The sequence below is a fragment of the Polypterus senegalus genome, chromosome 3 (genome assembly GCF_016835505.1).
Source record: "Polypterus senegalus isolate Bchr_013 chromosome 3, ASM1683550v1, whole genome shotgun sequence".
NCBI lineage: Eukaryota > Metazoa > Chordata > Cladistia > Polypteriformes > Polypteridae > Polypterus > Polypterus senegalus.
In genome coordinates this window covers 28,118,950-28,134,221 of record NC_053156.1, presented here as the reverse complement: position 1 = coordinate 28,134,221, position 15,272 = coordinate 28,118,950, and the positions used below count along the sequence as shown (strand labels likewise).

Below are 15,272 nucleotides of genomic sequence, written 5' to 3'. Positions count from 1 at the left end.
CTCACTCCCCACACAAAGCCAGGTTACCTTAACATATGGTCTTGGGGGGTTGCAGGTGTTAAAATGTACTATTTCTCCCATTGGCCTGAGATATGGCTGTCTGGATTGGCTGGAGGTGTTGGACACAAAACCTATAAATTTGCTTGCTCAACCACATTCTCTCTCTCTAACCAACATATGATGAAGAAGCATCTCTCTTGCTAACCTGTGATGATGAAGACAACACAATGAAGAGCACAGCTCAGCAGCCATATTGAACAGACATGTGGCTGAAAGCTGAGCACCAACGATGCCTTAACTAGAGACATTTTAAGTAACTACAAGTCTGTGTGCCACCTGAATTACACATCACCATTTTATCAGGTTGTATGGTTGCCAATATTCAAATGTACTTTGCATTTTGTTATTATTTATGAATATTATCAGTAATACATTATTTTATGTGTAACTTAACTCCTGCTTGTCTTTTTACTACATCTAATTGCCTGAGGTTATAGATATAGAAGGGAAGGTGGGGATAAGTTATATACAGTGGTAAGTCTGTGAGATTAGGCATTCTAAGGCTACATATTAATAATACAATAGGGGAAAGTAGAGCAATATATATATTACTCTACCAAGATAAAACAATTGGCGTAGTCGGCAGGATTTTGGGTAACCAAGTTTTGCACCCTGTTTGCAAATACTGTTTTGATGTATGTGTTTGTTTATGTATGTGAATTTTAGGGCACCCAGTGTACAAATGCGGTGGAAGTAAAACATTGTTTGGTTGCTGAATGGAATATAACCAACAAAGTGTAGAGACTTCATGTGTGTCAAGAGGACACCCGCATGTTTGTTAGTGCTGGTGGTAGTGAGTCCCTAATTAAAGTGCTAGGGAGTGGTGAAAGATGCATGCGTCATTCATATGGCATTTAAGTGGTTAAAGTGCTAGGGAGTGATGGGACATGCATTCGTCATTCATACGGTACTTATTCATTTAGGATCTTTGTGTATGTACGTGTATGTTTGCTTACAGGGGCAAAAGTAGGCCAACCCAAAGCGAATTTGGCAAATTGTATTAGAGTATATTGTAGATTCAGAAATGCCTAAGTTCATTTTAAAGTCAGCCATCTTCCAGTGGAGTGGCAGAGGAAGCAGGCTAAAGCTAGGAAACCTGTAGTTCAGGTAGAGAAAGCAGAAGCTGAGCTGAGTGTGCCACAAAATGGAAGGGGGCTGGAAGGATTAAAAGCAAGAAAACAGAGATCAGGTTTAAAGAAGACAGCTGCTGTTATAAGAGGTTTACTAGCTTGTATTATTGGTAATAAGGAAGATCATGATGAGGAAGAAAAAAAAAGTGAATGAAAGTGAAAATTATGGAATGTTGTGTGAGAGCTTTGAAAGATGTAACAGCTGGTGTGATAATTGTGAAGTGTTAGCATGTAGAACACCCACTGCTGAAGTGGAAAGTGCAGAAAGCTGGGGAAACAAAGAGCGAAAACCACCCAAGGTGAAAGTAAGGGCAATAGTAACCAGATTGGACTGGAACCCTAAAACATGGGTGGGTGACTTACATGAGACAGATGAGTGCTCAGATAAAGAGTGGGAATGTGAGTGTGAGGAAAAGGAGAGAGATGAAAGGAAGGGAAAACAGCAAGGGTGTTTTCTTCCTTTATTCTCCACTGCACCACAATCTCCAGGTAATTCTGAGGCCTGTCCAGTATTTAAAGAGCATGCTACACTGATAGATATTTCACCACTGTTAGGAAAGGTAGCCAGTGCTGCAATGAAATTTGATTTAGTACAAAGAGATCAGATAGAAGGCAGAGAGCTGGTGAGTGTGAATGGCAATTGTTGACTAGAGGGCATGAACTGGATATTGGCTTAAGGATACTGAGTAAAGAAAGTGTGGAATTTAAACAAAGAACAATGGAAATGAAAGGAATTCAAGTGCTTGTGTGTGAAAGGTCTGAATGTGCTAGTGCAAGAATGGCTGAGTTGGAAAGAAAGTGCACCAGTTTAGGAGTTGGTTTGAATGAAACAGGACAAGCCAAAGAACAAAGGATGGGGGATGGTGCAGCAGGAAGTTTTACAAGGTTAGCCATCAAGCCAGGAATGCACAGGGGTGTGAAGGTCCTAACAACTGTGCTAGGTAGGGCCAGCAGTAATTAAAAAGCACACACTTAGGTTTAGTGATTCGAAACCTTGACTGACCAGTTGTTTAAAAAGACAGCCTATGAATCTCCATGCAATAAAATGGAGAAAAGTGAGCTGGTCTTTAGTAAAGAACACAGGTCAGTTTTAGAGATGCTGGATTTAGCACTTGGATTCTGGAGAAGTTTTAGCCCACATTTTCAGGTAGCAGTTACCATACAATAAAAAAAGGACACACAGGCAACGGAAAAAAATAGAAGGATAGTGCAGGAAGACAGGAAAGGGAAAATAGTTATTTTTGTTTCAATTTTCTGGCCTTTTGCAATAGTGCTACTTCTATTGTAAGGTTTTATGGACTTTGGTTTGGTGCAGGTAATAAATAGTGAAGGCAATTAGCAGAGTAAAATCCATGCAGGAGATTGGGTTACCATTGGCACATTGGAGTGGCAGTGGCACTAGTGCCAAGCTGTTCCAATGAATGCCTGGAAGCAAAGTTTGAGTTTTGGCACCAGGTTAACCAAGAAAAATGAGATGGACAGAAACTGCTTTGTCACCTTCCATTTTGCAGACCTGCCTACATAGCAGAATGAAAAAAGAAAGAGGAAAAGACAACAAAGACAACAAGCAAAGACAAAGACATGAAGAACTGAAGAGACAGCAAGAAAAAGACACTTACTGGGGTTTAAGTGAGTAACAAGTCCACAAGTCATGCAATAATAGGACTAGTCACAATAGCTATAGTCTAAAAGGAAAGGTTTGTTCAATACTTCAGCAAATTTATATTTGGAAACTGAACAAACCAGTTAGGAATGCCAAAATAAGGGGATTCATTTTGGGCTCATAAAGTATACATTCTGGGTATTAATTAATTAAGTGGAATAATTAAAAAAAAGAAAAGGTATACTGAGCAAATTGGTGAACTTTTCAGGAAAGCAGGTGCAGCTGGTACATTTGCAAAGTCATATGGGTTCCGATGTTTAGGTATAGTCTAATTGGGAAAATATGGAAGCCCTGCTGAGATTGTCGGCTGTGGTACAGGCACAGGACCAGTGGGCCAATTCTGAACCGAGGTGTTTAGCACAATGAGTATGCATATGGTGAGCAAACAACTCTAGGGGTGGCCTACGGGGGGAATGATGAGAGTTGCATAGCTTTGATGTCTCATTGTGTTGATGCCAGCCTATACTGGTAAAGGCTGATGGCAGTCAAGAGTTGCACCATGGGTAGGAAAGCACAAGAGGCAACTAAGTCAACCCCAAATGTGTGCAGAGGGGCCACAAATATTGGTTTTGAACAGTTTATGCAGTGGCACATGTGTTCTCACTTGGGCAGAAGTGGTTGTACTGGCACCTGTGGCATGTTACCTTTCAAATTTTGATGTTAATTGTACAGCTGCATATGCTTAAACAGATAGTTTGGGACAAGGGTCTAATTTGCAGTTAGACACAAAACAAGTACAGATTAAAATTCACACAATAGACTAAATTGTAGTGGGCTAGTTTAGTGGAAGGTGTGGACTTGTCTCATTTTGAACCATCAAATCTGATGACATATGTAGACTGCAGAAAGTTAAAGAAACAGCTGAAGCAAGCCGGAGCAGATACAAGTCATCAGGAGTGCTTCCAAGTTCTTCAGATTGTCTTTGAAATAAAGAAGATATGTAATGGACAAATGGTCACGGACAACTTTTAACACTGGGAGAGCAAATACTGCAAATCAATGCACAAGTTATGCATCAGACTCTTGAAACAATTTAAAGACATTGTTTATAAAGACATTGTACAAAACATGTGGAGTGGAGTGTTGTGATGTGAGATTTTGCATATAACTTGATAAATGTTTTGTATGTCTTTATTTATAATTTAGGCAAACCAATGTAATTTAGTGTTACTTTGGTGAGTGGTATTCGTGTTTGCCCTTTTTCTCATCCCCCACACAAAGCCAGGTTACCTTAACATATGGTCTTGGGGGGTTGCAGGTGTTAAAATGTACTATTTCTCCCATTGGTATGAGATATGGCTGTCTGGATTGGCTGGAGGTGTTGGACACAAAACCTATAAATTTGCTTGCTCAACCACATTCTCTCTCTCTAACCAACATATGATGAAGAAGCATCTCTCTTGCTAACATGTGATGATGAAGACAACACAATGAAGAGCACAGCTCAGCAGCCATATTGAACAGACATGTGGCTGAAAGCTGAGCACCAACGATGCCTTAACTAGAGACATTTTAAGTAACTGCAAGTCTGTGTGCCACCTGAATTACACACCACCATTTTATCAGGTTGTATGGTTGCCAATATTCAAATTCACTTTGCATTTTGTTATTATTTATGAATATTATCAGTAATACGTTATTTTATGTGTAACTTAACTCCTGCTTGTCTTTTTACTACATCTAATTGCCTGAGGTTATAGATATAGAAGGGAAGGTGGGGATAACATATACAGTGGTAAATTTGTGAGATTAGGCATTCTAAGGCTACATATTAATAATACAATAGGGGACAGTAGAGCAATATATATATTACTCTACCAAGATAAAACACCACTATTTTGTGACTCTAGTTCTGCATAGCTATGACCATATCATTTACTTCACATGTGTTATATATACACAGTGGAACCTCGGGTCACGAACGTCTCTGACCACGTACAAATCGGGTTACGACCAAAAAGTTAGCCAAAGTTTTGCATCTGTTCACGACCACACACTCGGGTGACGAACAAGCCAGTTTCCCTACCAGTTCGTATGCGCCAATGATTTCCACATGTGTTCAGTCTCTCCCTGTGCATTCGTTGTGTTTGTGCTCTATTTCGTTTCCCTACCAGTCTGTGCGCCAATGATTTCCACATGTGTTCAGTCTCTCCCTGTGCATTCGTTGTGTTTGTGCTCTATTTCGTTTCCCTACCAGTCCGTGCGTGCCAATGATTTCCACACATGTTCAGTCTCTCCCTGTACAGTACATTTTTCTCGGTCAGACGTGCATCGCGCAGAGAGACTTTACCTCAAAACTGTAATTTCCTCTCCACCCAGCTTCCTGCTCACTTCCTTCATGCCAGAACTCGACTCATGCAAGGTTAGTTTTCTTGGTTGTTTACGGTTAGTTTTTGTATAAATTACGGCTTTTTCAAATGTTCATTTTTTCCCTGTGCTTAAAACTTATTAAAAAAAGTGTTTACAGCGATCGGTTCGTAAGGCTGTAGCATGAACTCTTATAGTGTTAGTTTTCTCTGTTGTTTAAGGTTTTCTCAGTGTTATTCAATGATTTTACATTTAGTTTACTATTACACTGTGCATTCTATGGTATCATTAACTATTTTTGTGCTTGCAAATCTTTAAAAAATATATATTTACATACAGCTTGTATGGTATGTAATGGATTAATTGTATTTACATACAATCCTATGGGGGAAATTACTTTGGGTCACGACCAAATCGGGTTGCGAGCAGAGTTTTGGAACGAAAGCTGGTTAAGTTTGCAGATGATATCAAGACAGGTAGATTGGCAGATAATTTGGAATCCGTTATATCATCACAGAAGGCCTCGACATTATCAACTGGCAGACAATGATGTTTTGGTCTGCAGGCTACAAAAAGGACATAGCAGCGCTAGAAAAGGTCCAGAGAAGAGCGACTAGGCTAATTCCAGGGCTACAGGGGATGAGTTAGGAGGAAAGATTAAAAGAGCTGAGCCTTTACAGTTTAAGCAAAAGAAGATGAAGAGGAGACCTGACTGAAGTGTTTAAAATTATGAAGGGAATTAGTCCAGTGGATTGAGATGGTGACTTTAAAATGAGCTCATCAAGAATACGGGGACACTTGTGAAGGGGAAATTTCTCATAAACATTAGGGAGTTTTTATTTACACAGAGAACCACAGACACTTGGATTAAGAGACCAAGTAGGATTTTAGGGACCTTCTAAACTTGACTTGATGTTATTAAGGTCTTAACATTACATAAGCAGAAAAGCTTGAGTGGCCTCTTGTCATTTGTAAAATTTTGATATTCTTATGTTTGAGATCAAATGAGAAATATGATGGTTTATCCAGGACAATACTGGGTTGTGTAAATGGTGAAGTGGACACGTACAGAATGTTATTTATACAGCATTTGCTGTACATAGGAAACGTGAAAGAAAAAAACTGAAACAACATATTCCATCCATCCATTTTCCAACCCGCTGAATCCAAACACAGGGTCACGGGGGTCTGCTGGAGCCATTCCTAGCCAACACAGGGCACAAGGCAGGAACCAATCCCGGGCAGGGTGCCAACCCACCGCAGGACACACACAAACACACCAAGCACACACTAGGGCCAATTTAGAATCGCCAATCCACCTAACCTGCATGTCTTTAGACTGTAGGATGAAACCGGAATACCCGGAGGAAACCAACACAGACACAGGGAGAACATGCAAACTCCACGCAGGGAGGACCCGGGAAGCGAACACGGGTCTCCTAACTGCGAGGCAGCAGTGCTACCACTGCACCACCGTTCTGCCACAACATATTTGAATATGAAAACATTTCAAGTCGTAACTCTATGTATGTGTCTTCTAGAGATTTATAAATATTGAAATTATTAAAACTTACTAGCAATCTTTCATAAGTGGAGTAGATTCTTCTCATTTTATTTGGAAGCCTCTGAAAAGACAACAAATAAAAACAAAACAAAGCATGACCCATCTCAATTTTAACCGATCAACTTTGGAATAAAGTAAAGGCCTGCAACATTTCGGTTTTTCAGACTGCTAGAGCAAACCTTCTGTTTTTACAAGCAGAGAACTTTGCTTTCAGTAAGTGAAGTACTTCCTCTTGCCCTGCTCACCTCCCATGTTTTGCCAAGTCTCTGAACTGCAGTGTTGCTCAACCCAAACATGACAGCAAAAAACAAATTCAGGTTTTTCTGTTCCTTGAGGCTGAAAAAGTATAATTAGAAGAGTAACATGCGAGTTAAAAAAATATAAACACAGCATTTCAACAGTCTATCAAGATTCCTTTCTGTTTATAAGCAAGATAATTATGACTCACATAATGGCAATCTTGATGATCTTCTTCAGCAGTTGGACTCGTTTGGTCGGGTCAGAGCAGAGACATACTTCTGTGACCACCCAATACTGAACTTCATTAAAATGCCTCACAAAGCGTTCTAGGTTGGCGGTCGTGACCCCTTGGAAACGGTGACATCCGAATATGTAGTACACAAACTCGACCTGGAGGAGAGATAGAAGAAAACATTTAACAGTGTGATGGGCGGCCAACTGTATGGAAGGACTGGGGGAGAGAGCACCAGCAAGGCAATACCTGCTCCGGGACGCTAGAGGGCAGCTCTCTTGGGTGGCTGTGGCACCATGGATTCCTGCAAGGTATGCTGGGAGTTGGAGTTTGGGACAGCCCTGTTGGGCTCCATGGGGGTCACCAAGGGGGAGCTGCAGAGCCCTTCATTAGGCTCTCACCACACCAGGGAGTGATTCCAGGTCCAATTAATAAGCCACGTAGAACACTCCAAGGGCCATCATAAAAAGAGCCGCCTCACTCCATTTGGGGAGTCAGAGCCGGGAGGAAGTGGGATAAACCTTGCGAGGGAGGAGTGGAGGCAGAAGGACTGGGAATTGACAACTGAAGGAAGGACTGTGTTGTGTTGTGGTGCTGTTTGTACTGTGCTGTGGGGAGCAGAGAAAAGCGCTCCCCAGCTGTAAATTAAACGTGTGTGTGGGATTGTGACTTGTGTCTGCCTGTCTGTGTCAGGATAGGGCAGATGTAACATGCCCCAGTGGTCCACAATAGTTAACTCAAGTAGTTAAACATGTGACCCCAAAGTTGATAAGCACTCTGAAAATGGATGGGTGTCTGGATGGCTGGATGTATGGATAAAGTTGTTAATCTCTTCAAGTATATTTCAGGTATCACATCACCTGCTTATCAATCACAATGAGATTCACTTCATATGCTTTTAACCAAGTAAAACATCATGAGTACCAACTGCAGCTTATCACACTTGATAGAACAATCAGGAAGTCCCAAGGAAGAGATGTCTTCACTTGTGAACGGCTGAGAATTCACAGGTGTTTCTTTATGGGCTGAGCAGGAAACTATCAAAGATGTTTAGCAGGATTCAATGCATGAAAGTTTTTTGTAGAGGTGTTTGCATATAAAAAGCACCTACTGCTGTTGTCATGTCTGTGTCTCTGCCTGTATGCCCTTATTTGACCACTCGGCTCCCAGTGGACCAACGTGGGTAATATTTGGCACACTTATTCTTCAAGAAATTTCCATGCAAAAAGATTCAACTTCATTCAGATATATAACACAGACTGGACAAATACTGTTTATACTCGCATTTACGTTCTCCTGCGTATAAGTCAGGGCTTGATTTTACCGTATAATTTCCGGTATTTTATAATGTTGTTTGTATAAGTCGAATGCAGAAAACTCACGCTATTGGTCCAAGAGAGTATGATATGCTAATGCCCACCTGAGAGAGTAATCACAGAGCACACAGCCTTTTCTTTCTATGTACTGTGCCTACATGACCACAAGGTAATACCCAAACTATTCCGAAAAAAAAAAGGACATAGCAGTGCTAGAGAATGTCCAGAGAAGAGCAACTAGGCCGATACCAGGGTTACAGTTATGATGTTGCAATCATTTTGAAAAATGAGAACACCCTTCATACAACTAATGAACCAACTACTTGTCTTGTAGTGTTACTGAAATGTTTGTCAAGAAAGGTGAGATTTTCTACACTTACCAGGTGCACACAGCTATAGAGCTCCCAGTTATATTCGTTCATCTGGTAAGCGATATCTTTTGAGCTGATCTGCTCCAGCAAATCCATACTGCTCATACTGGGGCCCAGTTGTTCCGGCAGAGGCATCTACTCAAATAGAAAGACAGGACACAACAAAATTATTAAGTTATCATATTAATTATGCTGTTACAGTTAGAATGGAACCAAGTGGAAAATCCTCTTTCAGATATATGAATCTATGAAGGGTTGTACTGAAATCTATACTAATAAAAGGCAAAGCCCTCACTGACTGACTGACTGACTGACTCATCACTAATTCTCCAACTTCCCGTGTAGGTAGAAGGCTGAAATTTGGCAGGCTCATTCCTTACAGCTTACTTACAAAAGGTAAGCAGGTTTCATTTCAAAATTCTACACGTAACGGTCATAACGGTCGATAACGGTCGACAACGTCCGCCATGTTGAACTTTCTTATTTATGGCCCCGTCTTCACGAAATTTGGTAGGCGGCTTCCCTGCGCTAACCAAAACTGATGTACGTACTTTTTTCGGTGGTATGCCGCCAGTGTCGGCCGCCATATTGAATTTTCCAACGTCACCAATTTTCAAACTTCCCGTGTAGGTAGAAGGCTGACCCCATCTTCACGAAATTTGGTAGGTGGCTTCCGGCGCTAGCCAAAACCGATGTAATGTACTTATTTCGTGGTATGACGCCATTGTCGCCGCCATATTGAATTTTCCACACGTCACTAATTCTCCAACTTCCCGTGTAGGTAGAAGGCTGAAATTTGGCAGGCCCATTCCTTACAGCTTACTTAAAAAAGTTAAGCAGGTTTCATTTCGAAATTCTACGCGTAACGGTCATAACCGTCGACAACGTCCGCCATATTGAACTTTCTTATTCATGGCCCTATCTTCACGAAATTTGGAAGGCGGCTTCCCTACGCTAACCGAAACCAATGTACATACTTATTTCGGTGGTATGACGCCACTGTCAGCCGCCATATTGAACTTTCCAACGTCACTAATTCTCCAACTTCCCGTGTAGGTAGAAGGCTGAAATTTGGCAGGCTCATTCCTTACAGCTTACTTAAAACAATTAAGCAGGTTTCATTTCGAAGTTCTACGCGTAACGGTCATAACGGTCAACAACGTCCGCCATGTTGAACTTTCTTATTTACGGCCCCATCTTCACGAAATTTGGTAGGTGGCTTCCCTTAGCTAACCGAAACCAATGTATGCTGCTTATTTCGGTGGTATGACGCCACTGTCAGCCGCCATATTGAATTTTTCAACAGTCTTTGTTACTTATGGGCCCATCTTCAAGAAATTCTATCGATCAAAGAACTGTCACTTACCGAGTGGTTTCCATGCCCGGAGATACCACCTACCTTTTCCATTCTCTTTGTTACATATTGCACGGCCATATCAGGCTCACTCTTGATATCCAGAGGAACATTGTGTCTTATGTATTGAATGACTGGAACAGGTTCAAGGTGTGGACTGATGACGGTACAGGAGATAATTATACTACACAGGAGCACTAGACGAGTGAAATGCTTAAGCCCTTCACCTATAGTTCTGCATGTGAGTTGATGGCTGCCGCTGAATTGTTCGGTTGTCGCTTTCAAGTGTACCGAAATGGTCAAATATTTTACACCTTTCGACAACCGCCAATGCCTCTTAAACATCTTAGATTCACAGGTGACGATTTCAGTAGTGGACACTTTCATGTTTATGAATGTTTAAACTCTCAAAAGCTGGATGTGATTTTATCGATGAAACTGGTTGTGTGCTTACAACGCTTGACAAATGCCGAATGTCACTTCAACACAACAAATCCTGCAAATACTGTCGTAATTGAAACAAACCATGAAACTCAAACCGATTATGACAGCAGCAATCCAAGCTGTGAGATTTGAGACAAGATTACTGTTCACATGGCCAACTGTAAGTTGCATGCTCAAGAGTAAACTCAGCGCACAGCTTGGTCATATTACAACCGGAGGGCCGAACTGACAACATGGTATACAAAGAGATTCTTAACAAATAATTATTGGCATATTTTCCCTCAGTTTAAAAGGGTTTAATTTTCTTCTTAATAAAAATTTTAATGCAGTACTTCGCCGCTGCGAAGCGCGGGTGTTTTGCTAGTACATTATATTCATCACTTTTGATAATATATTTGTCACATTAATACATATTAAAATAATGGCTCGGTGATAATAACTAATATCACCAAACCATTATTATGTTATATCATATTATTATTATTATTATTATTATTATTATTATTATATTATAATATTGTATGCAAGTCGTCATTTAGCTGGTTTGCCTGTATTTCCCTACTTTATCAAGGGTGTTGTTATATCCCAGTTTCTCTGAGGTGTTGGGTATGCCTGGCTCAGAGTTGCCCTAAACATACACATGTTCCCCAGTCAAGTTTTCAATTATAAATCCCCATGTTTGTGTGAAAGTTGCACACACACATTTCAAGCCTCTTTTCATGTGTATACAAGCTTCATAAATGAGGCCCCTGGAGATGAATGTTTGACAAGATTTGTGCCAATTTTGTTAACGTGAGGTCAAAATGATCTTTTACTAAACCAAGGAATCAAAGATAGAGAGAACAAAACAAAAGTCAGAAAACAGGAATTAAAGACGTCTTCTGCCAGAACCAAACAAAACAGTTAAATCTGTGCAAAATCTGAGACATCAACAATATGCAACAACATCTTCTACAGTACAGAGAATATTTTTATTTGACGTGAGCAACTGGCTGTACATTATGCTGTGCTCTACATAAAACTAATGCAGGCTCAGTTCAAGTTAGCATCTTTGCTGCAGTCCAGTGAACAACAACAATAATGCATTCTAGATAACTCTTCAGGATGCTTAGCCTTCCATCCTTTATGTTGACTTTTGTCAACACCCGCCTCAAACGTTTTAGACAGATTCCCACTGGTTTTCTCCTTAGGTGGCTCTCATCGTAAAAGAGAACATCTGCTTACCAATTTTTCCACTTCCTCGGATGAGCAGGCAAAAAGACGCTCATTGACCCCCAAGGATGTGAACACACTGCTGGTATCCAGCTTCAGTTGGTGTTTTTCTGAGGATAAACAAGACAAGAATAGATCTTATTTGAACTGGGAAAGTAGGAGCAGAACCCCTAACCTTCAAAGCACCCACCTCCAGCTGAATTCATCCTCACTAGTATCATGTTGCCATTTGAAGCTTGGAGAGCAGACAAGATCTCTTTCACTGGAGCATTCACAGGAAGTAATAATGTGACAGAGGAGTGATCTGGTTTAAAAATCTGATATCGAACTATGAAAAGAAAAACAAAAACATTTGTCAGTAAAATGAGATGAAAACAACTCTTCTGAACTTACTTGATCCAGTTTTAAGGTTGAGGGGAGTCAAAGCCTACCTAGATGCTTCTGGCACAAGAACCAGACAGTGCCAAAGCACTTGCACACAACACATCAACATACAGCATCGGGCCAGTTTAAAGTCACCAATTAACATCTTTAGCCAGAATATCCAGTTTGAATAACATTTAGAATACTCATAAAATAAATACTTTATGAAAAGCAGAAAAGAAAATCAGCGTAGAAAAGGCTGATAGATATTATAGGAAGAACTGGGAAGAAAAATGATGAAATCGTAATCTGAAACAGGCTAAGGTAAAAACTAGGAAAATCAATAAGCCCAAAAAACAAATCCTAATATGTAAAACAAAACTTGTTTGTCAGAAAATCAAACAAAGTTCAAAACTTTTTGGAAATTGAAAACCTACTAACTATGCCTCAAAATGTATTTGTTGGAGATGTGAAAGGTTGGGCAATATGGTTAGCATTCCATTCTCTTAAACAGTGGTGACCTGCTAATTCCATAAATCAAAACATCTTTTTAGCAACAAGTCTCTTGTCCCTCAAGAACATGCACCTCAGGTCGCTGATCCAGAATATTGTTAACTTTGTTCAGTTGATATGAATTAAATTTTCCTTCTAATGGCTAAGCTTGAGATCCATCGAATGTAACAAGATACTACATGTCTATAGATAAGTCTATTAAAATGTTGGGTGCTGCTTGCAAATTATTTTATGGATATGTGATTATGGATTAAATGTTATTTGATGCATCTCCCTCTGAACTAAATTTCTTTTTTAAATAACCTGTTCTTTCACAGGCTTACTGAAGAAGATGCTTCCAGTTTCATTACTCATTAATTACCTTACTGATGCCTTAATAAGTCTTTATAGGTTAACATATGTTTCAAGGCCCTGCTTATCTCCCTTCTGAACTTGTCTCTGCTTTTTAGAAACAATTAGCTGCCCTGCTCTGTTAAATGCTAAATGCTGCCATTTTTCACCAAATGAGTTATTCAACTAATGTGGATGTTCATCACATCACTAACAAAATAGAAAGTTTTGCACTATTGCTTCCAAGATAATGGATATAAAAATGCTTCTGTGAAATTACAACTTAGTATTCCTTGTTTTTATCATATGATATTGAATTCTTTGAATACAATTTCATGTAATGTTTTGGTATGGACTTCCCAACAATTTTATTTTTTTCACCTAAATTATTGATTATGTTTTCTTTAGGTCACCAATCTACCCCAATCTATCTTTGGGTGGAACACCACATATTAATTACATGATTTCAGGAAAAATAACAATATAAACCAAACATGGTGTATATTCTGGCAGGTAGCATGAAACCCTTCAATTCACTTCAGCTAATACTTAATAGTCCTCCTCCCTTCTCCCCATTCTAATAATAATTAGACATGGAAAACTGTGTGATGTCATAGATGAAGACAAAATTTACAGGCATCTTTCTCTGAACCTACTTATATCCTGAGCTCCGATTGGTTTAATGTTGCTTCTGCGCTCCTCCAAATTGGCAAACCAGTTTAAGTGGTCTTGCACCTACACGAGAGGAAATAATTAAATTTTACTTTACTGGTGTCACAATCACATGGATCTTCATAAGCTACAGGTAAATGTATAAAAGGCAAGCATAAGATGACAAGGTATACTTTATTTAAGTTGCCATTAAGATAATTATATAACAGCCTGGCTGTACACTTCCAATTTTTAATCACACAATGGCCTGAAAGTTCACATTGTTGCATTTTTCCCCCTTTGATTTGCCTTCATTCCAACATAACATAGGATTCTTAAACCCAATAAATGTAATTCAGGATTACAGAGGGGCCAGGTTTGGGCATACAACTGTAAATAGCCCTGGTCCAGGGGTCATTTCAAAGCAGGGACCGCTGACACAGCGGACAATCTGAAATTGTCAATTAATCCAGCTAGCATGTCACTGGGAATAATGGGATGAAACCCTTAACTGTCACAATGTGACGTAACCCATTTAGCCATTAAATGACACTTGTGTTATAGTGCCTTTCATGTCTTAGCCAGTGTTAACTGATCCCCAGTCTCCCAGACGCTGATCTGACACACAGAGATAAACCCTATTCCTAATGCTCTTGTGCATGAATCCTGTTTTTTAATTGTCTTTTATCTTCCACTCTCTTTTCTGACTCCACACTTACAGTTCAATCTAAACCGTAAATGTAATTTTAACTGAGCTTTAACCGACACTGATTCTTCTATAGTGCCTTTCATAAGACAGCCAGTACTAACTGATTTTTAGTCCTCTGCTCACTATACGGACTCCCCAGCTTAAATAATTTTTTTAATTGATTTCTGACTCCTGGATTTTAATGACACTGATTTTATAATGCCTTTTATAGCTCCAACTGTACTAGTTGAGCCCAATTCCTCTGGTTGTTTCTCTGATTCTGCAATTTTAATTACAACCCAAGTCTGTAAAAACATTAGGACAGTATAGAAAATGCTAATAAAAACAAAAAGGAGTGATCTGTATAAAAGACAAGATGTTTCATGTTTGTCCACATCAACTACATTTTTTCTTTAAGATGTATAGTCATTCTGAAATTGATGCCTGCAACACATTCCAAAAAATTTATGACAAGGGTAGTTTAGAGTCAAAATGATGTGACAAGCTCATAATTCTGTGTGAGACAGGTGAGGCAGTCATTTTGTAGTAGAGAAGAAGTCTCCAAAAAGAGCAAAGTCCTTCAAGACCACAGATGGTCGAGGATCATCAATCTGCCAGTTTTCCAACAAATGCACCAGCACATAATCCATCACTTTGACAACAAAATTCCCCAAAAACACATCAGTAGTAGTTTGGACATTTCAACCTCTATGATGCACAATGCAATTAAAATATTCAAGGAATCAAGTCGAATCTTGGTGTGTGTTTTATCTTGGTAGAGTAATATAAATTTTGCTCTACTTTCCCCTATTGTATTATTAATATGTAGCCTTA

At 39.6% G+C, this 15,272-nt stretch overlaps 1 protein-coding gene across 2 annotated transcripts in view; it reads right to left on the bottom strand.

Moving 5' to 3' along the window:
- rapgef3 (Rap guanine nucleotide exchange factor (GEF) 3) overlaps nucleotides 1–15,272 on the bottom strand; it is a 115,630-nt gene that overhangs the window by 7,279 nt on the left and 93,079 nt on the right. For both annotated transcript variants that reach the window (XM_039746859.1, XM_039746860.1), the window contains exons 16-22: nucleotides 13,756–13,834; nucleotides 12,084–12,221; nucleotides 11,906–12,003; nucleotides 8,893–9,018; nucleotides 7,173–7,354; nucleotides 6,970–7,060; nucleotides 6,735–6,785 (exon numbers count right to left, since the gene is read on the bottom strand). In XM_039746859.1, coding sequence (XP_039602793.1) covers nucleotides 6,735–6,785; nucleotides 6,970–7,060; nucleotides 7,173–7,354; nucleotides 8,893–9,018; nucleotides 11,906–12,003; nucleotides 12,084–12,221; nucleotides 13,756–13,834 — 765 coding nt within the window. The remainder of the gene's footprint in view (nucleotides 1–6,734; nucleotides 6,786–6,969; nucleotides 7,061–7,172; nucleotides 7,355–8,892; nucleotides 9,019–11,905; nucleotides 12,004–12,083; nucleotides 12,222–13,755; nucleotides 13,835–15,272) is intronic.